This window comes from Telopea speciosissima, chromosome 6 (assembly GCF_018873765.1).
Source record: "Telopea speciosissima isolate NSW1024214 ecotype Mountain lineage chromosome 6, Tspe_v1, whole genome shotgun sequence".
Taxonomy (NCBI): Eukaryota; Viridiplantae; Streptophyta; class Magnoliopsida; order Proteales; family Proteaceae; genus Telopea; species Telopea speciosissima.
The window spans coordinates 56,185,601-56,194,125 of record NC_057921.1 but is presented as its reverse complement, the minus strand read 5'-3'; the positions used below and the strand labels follow the sequence as shown (position 1 = coordinate 56,194,125).

The 8,525-nt window shown below is 38.7% G+C and overlaps 1 protein-coding gene across 1 annotated transcript; it reads left to right on the top strand.

Moving 5' to 3' along the window:
* Positions 1-2,581: 2,581 nt before the first annotated feature.
* Positions 2,582-3,812, top strand: LOC122665961 (phospholipase A(1) DAD1, chloroplastic-like). Its single transcript, XM_043862081.1, has one exon. The coding sequence runs from the start codon at positions 2,582-2,584 to the stop codon at positions 3,791-3,793; it is 1,212 nt and encodes a 403-aa protein (XP_043718016.1). The 3' UTR covers positions 3,794-3,812.
* The last annotated feature ends 4,713 nt before the right edge of the window (positions 3,813-8,525 follow it).

Here is an 8,525-nt window from a genome sequence, read left to right as displayed (position 1 = left end):
CAGCTAGCCTGGCCAATCATGAGGCAGTATAGCTAGAAGTTTCCATATTACAGAGATGGACAATTTTCAAAGTTGGAGCTACCTACACTGTCTTCTCTTATTAATTAAAAAGTAGACATTGTAGTTCCAGTTGTTAACATAATGAAGCTGGTCCATTGAAATTGTTGTATCATAACTGAAGGAACACCAACTTAATTGCAACTTAATTGAAAATGGCATCTATAGAAAGTCTTTCTAAAAGTGTCATTTTCCATGTACCCATTTTGTCCTATTGTGTTTACTATAGAGACATGTCTCTTTAGGTCTTGGATTTGCTCCTTGGCTCAGAAACATTTGGAGTTAAAGAGGTCTATCTGAATCATTGTGGGAGCCTTTATAAGGACATGCTTTCACGGTTCCTATTCTCAAATAATGGAGATGATTAATGAAGTTGAATAATAATGGACTAATATTAATTTTGGTAGTTGGTATCTGATGTAACTCCCCTAAATTTGAAAATATAAAAGAATTCTATTATCAAAATAAGAAACCGAATACAAGATAACAAGGTTCAGAGAGGATCACTTAAACCCAAGTGTTGCTTGCGGATTCACGAAATCACAAGAAGACCCCAAACTCACATTAGAACTCACTCACCACAAGAGGTTACATTGGATTCAAATTATTCGTCTCATCACTTTTTTTCTATGCTTGACAATATAAATATATAAAATGGATGGAAGTAACTAACAGTAGAAAAGAGCCATTGAAATATAACTATTGAAAATTAATGACTAGTGACATTATGACTTCGTTAAGACTTTTGTCCCCTACTTCTCTCTAGGTTTCATCCTTAAACCATTTCCATTTTACTAATCATGTTGGAACTGAAACCTGTAGATATCAGTAAAAAAATTGGATGATTATTATTTTTCCTACCAAACTATCAGTAAACAACAAACAGAAGGTAAATCAACATTAATGTTCTTTCCTCAATGGTAAAATTTGCTTGGTCATGCATGCTTGGTCTCTGGGTCATATGGGTTATATGAAAGTTGAATTGGTTTGGAGTACAAAACAATATGTAAATGGACAAGATGAATCTTGCATGAGGATCCATCAAACAAGGTGGCAAAAACAATTTCTTCCTCCTTTCGTTATATTTCATTTTTTTGGGTTTAAATAAGAAGATGTAAGTTGATATGGCCTACGTGTTACGTCAGCATTAAGGAGTGTGAATTAGAAAAATGTCAAACTGATCAGTAACCATCCATGTTGATGGAAGGGATTGATAAAAGAATAAACTTTAAAAAACGATTGAAGAAAAATACTTGGTTATATTATTCAAATTAAGAACCAATGTGTGGTTTATATATACAAAGATTACAAAAAATCATTGAAGAAAATATCTCCTAAGATAAAATATATCTTCCTATAATAATAGGGAAGGGATAAGAGGAAAGAATAAAAGATATGATTTACAGAATTACAGAGTTACACGAATCAAATCAAGGGAGAAGAGATAAAAGGAGAGAATAAGGAAGGATAAGAAAGAAAGTGGATAAGCTGATAAGCTGGATGGATACGTTAATAGGGATTATTAGTAAGTAAGACTATATTTAAAGGAAGAATCCCTGATTTTTGGGTTAATGGAATTATTATCTCCTCAATCAATCAGAGTAGCCATCATCAGGTAACCCAAAAACCTAAAGACCCAAATTCCGACAACACTGCCACCACCGCCCGTGTGTCGTCGTCGTCGTTGTCGTCGTCGGTCGCACTCTCTCTCTCTCTCTCTCTCTCATGTTTAAACAGTACTTATACTGTCTGTGATAGAATCATAGAATACGCAAATGCATATATGGTATATACGTATTTGTAATCCTACTCCTACGTACTATTATAACTTTGGAGTCTGAAACAGATGGTTTTAACAGTCATAATTCGTTATACGGTCTATTCAATCATGATCAAGATCGAGACTCTTGGAGACTTAAGTAATCAACCTACCTGGACGGTACGTACTAAAGCCATTTATCTATCTGTACGTGGCACAGTATTTCCTACTCGGTCGGAAAGTTACTTCCACTTGTTTTGGACTGATGGGCTGAGTCAAACTCTTCCTTCCATTCCACTCCTGGTCCGTCCATGGAGTCCTCCCTACTTCTTCTTCTTCTTCACCACTCACAGGCCCATTTCCTTCCTTAGTGGGCCTTCTGATGCGCTCACTTGAAGCATTATATAAAGGGCCCAGTGCCGTTTTTCCAGTTGTAAAAGAAGGGCTTTTTTTTCTGATCGAAGCGACTCGATCACAGTTACAGACTTACTTACAACACTTGCTGTCTTCATCAATCATCATATGTTTATGTACCTACCCCATCATCGTAATTCATAACTCCCTCTACAGTCTACACTACACCGTCCATTCCCCCAACCCCCCCCCCTCTCTAGTCCTCTTCTATAAATAGCAAATGACACTAATAGAAAGAGAGAGAGAGAGAGAGAGAGAGACTGAGAGTGAGACTTAAGAGTTTGCTTGCTTCCTCTCACTAAGAGGACAGTGTAGGATTACTGTTTTTGTTAATACTATAAATATTCTATAATGGAGCTCTCCATTAGCACGGTCCCAACACCCAAAAGCGTGTCGTTCTCGGCGCGGTGCAGTGTCGCAGGACCAGTCACCCAAATGCCCAAACCGGCCAGGCTTGGCAAGAGGTGGAAGGAGTACCAAGGGGTTCAAAACTGGAAGGGCTTGCTTGACCCACTCGACGATAACCTACGTAGTGAGATAATCCGTTACGGCAAGTTCGTCGAGGCCACTTATAAATCCTTCGACTTTGACACTTCTTCTCCTTCTTATGCCACGTGTTGCTTCCCCAAACACTCTCTCTTCCACCACTGTGGCCTTCCCGATACCGGTTACCGGCTCACCAAGAATCTCCACGCTACGTCTGGAATTCGGCTGCCACGTTGGATTGATAAGGCTCCTAAATGGATGTCAAACCGGACCAGCTGGATTGGCTATGTGGCGGTCTGCCAGGATGAAGACCAGATTACCCGGCTGGGCCGTCGTGACGTGGTGGTCGCCTACAGAGGTACCACCACGTGTCTGGAGTGGCTTGAGAATCTACGGTCCACGTTGACACACCTCCCAGACACAACCAATGTACTAGGCCTTGACTGTAGTGTTGAGCCCAAGTCCGAGCCCAAGCCCATGGTGGGGAGAGGATTCCTTAGCCTCTATGTGTCCGGAACCGCAGAGTACCGTAGCTTACGGGACCAGGTGAGGGAAGAGATTGGTCGTCTGATCCAATCCTACGGTGACGAGCCTCTCAGCGTGACCATCACCGGACACAGCCTCGGTGCTGTGCTTGCGACCCTCACAGCTTATGATATAACCACCACCTTCCGTCATGCACCGTTGGTGACAGTCATCTCTTTCGGAGCGCCACGTGTTGGTAATCGTAGCTTCAGATGCCACATGGAAAAATCTGGAAGCAAGATACTACGTATAGTAAACTCGCAAGACCCCGTCACAAAAGTCCCAGGCTTTGTCATCGATGAGGTGTCAAGCAGAGATGCCATCCAGGTGGCAGGATTCCCAAGTTGGCTCCAGACACAATGGGTTTATGCTGACGTGGGAACGGAGCTCAGAGTCAGCAGCAGAGATTCACCATATCTACGTGGACCCACCACCAATGTTGCTACGTGTCACGAGCTGGATACGTATCTCCACTTGGTGAATGGCTTCGTCAGCTCAAAGTGCCCGTTTCGGAAAACACAACAGCCACCGTTCACACAGGTAGTGGGGTAAAGGTCAAGGGTGCGCATTGTTATCCAACGACGTTGACTACGTATAAGTCTTCTATACGACTGGTGAAGGGATCAGTGAGGCATCCAACGGCCCTGGCGTACGGGAATGTGTGTCTGTGTGGGAATCAATGCGCATCACGATGTGTCCAGCAGTTCGTCACCGGTGGATGTCTCATTGGACACTCCCTGGGCTCGCAGGGGAGGAGCCAAATCCCCGGTGAAGGAAGGAGCGTCACGAGTGGAAGCTCCTGAAATTATGGGCTGTAGACGAGAAAAAGAGAGGTCACGTAATGAGGCGCCTCCTTTAAATATGAAATGACACGACTGACCTTGCCTCATCTTCTTATTTTCGTCAAGTGCCACTCCACCACCGACCCCTTCTGGGAAAGGTGATTACAGGCCTGTGTAGGTGTTCTCCTTGAGAACCATCTTTGGGTCTTTTCTGTATATTTGAGGAGCTGAGGACTTAAAAGGGATCATCTGTTTAAGAGGCTGGAAGTTGTATATAAAATTCATGATTTGATCTAGAGGAAAGGGTTAACATAGTTGTAAAGACCATCTTGCCCTTGAAAAAAAAATCCATATATATAGATGGACCAAATTAACTTTAATTTATGTGATATATACACAGTTTTCTTGTATAGATATTTTTAAAAGGAAAGTTTTCATGCATGGTCTTTGTATGCGGGGAACAACAATCAATGCATCTAGTAGAGGGTTTTTGGTCATTTTGATCAATTGATTGTCGTCATCCGACGGCTTTGTTTTTAATTTTCTTTGTTTAGGGTTCAAAGAATGTATAAACCTAAGAAGGGAGAAAGGACAAATCAAGATCCCCACAGTTGGGAATGAGACTGAAACAGACCTGACTTGGACCAGTGCATTCATTTTGAACTTTCGGTTGTTTAAATGAACAAAATACAAGAAGTAAACAGAGTGAAAGAGAGTGGACTCTATTCAAACTCTTTGATTTCATTACTAGTTCTAGTAATACCAAATCCTTAATACAAACAAATGGGGGCCAATGAAGGATTTTATTTGTCATTTTGATATTTCCAAGGATTGTCTAAATGAACCTAATCTGACCTGTAGAGGAAGAAGAAGTGAATTCATAAAGTGAAGGTGTGAAATCACTCAAACCCTTTGATTCTATTACAAATTAATGCTAGTTTACTAATCCTATCCTAAATAGTGAAAAAAAGGGGTAGTAAAGTCACTCAATTCATTTCAATGTTCCTAAAGGTTGTCTAGATTAACCTAATCTATACTTCAAAAATCAGATGAGATTTGAAGTTTCTTAATCTAATTTTGCTAATCAAATCCAATCATAAATAGTAATCCTGTTACTAATTGTAAATTCTTCTATGAGTTAAACTATATTCAAATGGCTGCTACAACAACCCTAGTCCCCAAAAGTTAGCTAGTGGGGTTGGTCTTATTCCACAAGAAAAATATGTCAGTGCTATGATAGATACATGTACGTCTTCATGAATTGTGAGAGATATCTCATTTTTAGCATGCAAATGATTGAAATCTAATCTAGAAGAGGATATCAACTCAATAAATCAAAGATACTGATTTGATAATAGTGAAAAAGGGTCAATAAGAAACTATGTAGTTAGAATTATGACTTGAACTTCAAGTGGATGATGAGTTCTGACCCCTAGGACAGACCTGATATTGACCATTCAAATCTATTTTGTGCTTTAGTACAGTCAACATTAACCTAAGGACCCAATCCAGGTCATGCTCTAGTGGTTTGGCATTGCTCCCTCAGGAAAGTGCTTAAAGACTTGGTCAATCCCCTTGACAACATTTAAATCACACTATTATAGGACTGATAGGGGTGTAAGTTTGGTCCTATCAGCCCAACTAGGGCCTAGGCCGGATATTTTCACTCTGAGGGCGGTTTAGGGTTCAAATTTCAGGACCGGGTCAGGGTTGAGGCTCTAAGGTAAGCCCAGTCCGGTCCGGCCCTATGTTAGGTTATGTTTTTTAATTTATTGTTTATATTTTACGATTTTTGTTTAGTATCTAATTATTTATTGGTTTATTAAAAAAAGACTAATTATCTATTGAACAAAAAAATATTTATAATTTTAAGATTGTGTTAAGTTTTTAAATCCAAAGAAAAGTCTAATAGTCAATTGAGTATAAAACGTTTATCAACAAATTTTTTTTTTTAGTATAAAACAAACTAATACCCAATCACATGTCTGTGATTTTTTTTTATACATAGGACGACGTAAATGGAAAAAAAGGAAGGCAAGTCAGGGCTAGGCCCTAGCAAAAATCAGGATCAACCCAGCTCTTGACAGAAATCAGGGTTAAAGGGACAAGCGGCCCAATCTGATCCGATCAGGGTCAATCAGGGTTGGGCTGGGCTGGGCTGAGATATCTCAGCCCGACTTAGGGCTAGGTTGGGCGTGGGTTGAGCTAATACGACTCAAGGTTGGGCTAGTCAACGATTCATTCTCCTTATTAATTAATACAAAACAAGAGATAATATGGACTAGTTCTGTGATTTGAGAAGAACATGTAGCATATCTCATGTGACTGAAATTAATGTCTTATTACATATGATAGGGGATTTTTTTTTTTTAAGAATCGTTTAAGAATCGAAAAGCCTACACAATAATGGTCTAAATCTCAAATTTGAAATCGATTAACTTATTAGTCCAGTTCTAATCCTGACCTAGGACTGGAACCATTTAAGAAACCGGACCGATTGCCTAGACCTAGACCAATTGACACCCCTAAGAAATTCCATGCGAATAAACGGGTGAGTTGGGGTCCAAGAGGCAGGAGAGCTACACGGCTGATTAGCTCACGAGCCCCGAGGGTTTTCTAAAGGTACCAATGGGGGTAAGTACCGTCTGTAAAAGATTAAAAAAGTCAAAAAGATAACAATCAAATCGGTGGGTTTTTCTCTTTTTATACTTTGAGTTGAGAGAGAAGTTGAGGTTCCCAAAAGAAGTAAAAGGATTGATGTCTACATATCAAGAAAGATATCTTCTCACCACTTCACCAACAGAATAAGCACAGGTTGGGTGGAGGGAAGCGTGGAGTTATAAGTTTCTTCTCAGCTGAGCTCAACTTCCTTTTCAGGTATTGAAAAAGAGTTATTAGTGACTCAACTCAGACCTCTCTGACCTTATTTCTTCCGTCTAACTTTAGTTCATTCTAGCCATCCTTCCTTATCAATCTAGACCTAATTCATTGCTTTATCTTTTGAAACTTTCTAAGTTTCTAGTAGATACATACCCCCTCCCCCCACCTCTTTTCATTCCTAATGTGAAAGGTCCATGGTTAGCAGAACTAAAAGAATATGGAATCCAATTATGTTCAAATTAGTTCCTTATTTTGTGATAGGATAAATGCTAGAAGGGTTTCTAATGAATAAAATTGCAGCCAATCCTTGAATGACTCCCAAGATAATATAAACAACTCAGATGGAAGAAACCTGCTTCATAATTAGTGGGGCTTATGAGAGGATCTTGAACAACTTCAATCTTTATCCACCTAGTACTTGTTGATATCTACAAGTAAGTTTTCTTTGTTAATTGGTTTGCCTTTATTTTACAGTCTGCATTTCATACTACGCTTGACCTTGTTATTGTTAATATTAAGTTATTGCTCAACTGATCTACTTTGCTGACTTGATTGACTTAACACTACCCTTAGCTGCTTGGAAATTTTCAATCCCATGAGAGAGGAATGCTTGTACAATGTATTATGGACTTAAAATGTTGTAGGAATTGTCTCTTAGAGGGCCATAACCCAGTACTGTAAGACCCTATTTCACTGGTTGGGAAAAGGGGGGAAGTGGGGTTGGAAGGTTAACACAAAACTTCTTTGGTTTCATTGCCAAAACACTTCAACAAAGGAGAAAAATATTGCCAAACCATTAAAACATAGTAAAGAAGGGAGTGATGTGGAAAGAACAAAATAAAACAGCTTTTAATCACCTTTCGGAAGAAAAAAAAATTGCACTTAATAAATAAAAATTCATGAAAGAAAATTAAGTTAACCAATGGGCTGCTTCTTCAAATTAAGATATTTTGGAATGTGGTAATGTTCTGATTTTGTCAAAACTACTAATTAAGCTAATATATAGAGCAAGCCAGCACTGTATGACAGCATCCAATCTAAAAGTATGCACATAGAGAACAATATAGTTTCGTCGCATAACCAAAACCTCTGTTTGCATTGGCTCTTACAGCATATACCTATGAACTTCTAGAACAAAAGATGAGACTAACTTAAAATAGAATTGAGAAAACTTAAGTCTTGTCTAGAAACCTTTAGATCCTCATTAGACTTCCAAAATGTTTATAACTGAATTCTAAAGAACACTACTAACTAATAAATTTCGGATTTATTATTTTTGGGGCTTATCAATTTACTTTTTTTTTTAAAATTAAAAAATAGAAGATCTTTTAATTATTAAATTGAAACATTAATTTAGGAGAAAGAACATATTAGTAAAATTACAAGAAAGATGCTCCCACACTATGATGAATCTGAAGATGCAACAAACTTAATAATCCCTTGTTTAAATCAAGCTTTTAGTGCTTATCTGGATTTCTCTGTCAAAAGACCATTTGCTAAATTATCTAGATTTCATTTTTAAATATCCTCTGTTCTCAATTGGGGTTTTCACTTTAAATCCAAGATTTTTTTCAACAAATATACATGTTTTCCCCTGCCTTAGAAAGGATCTAGGAACTTGG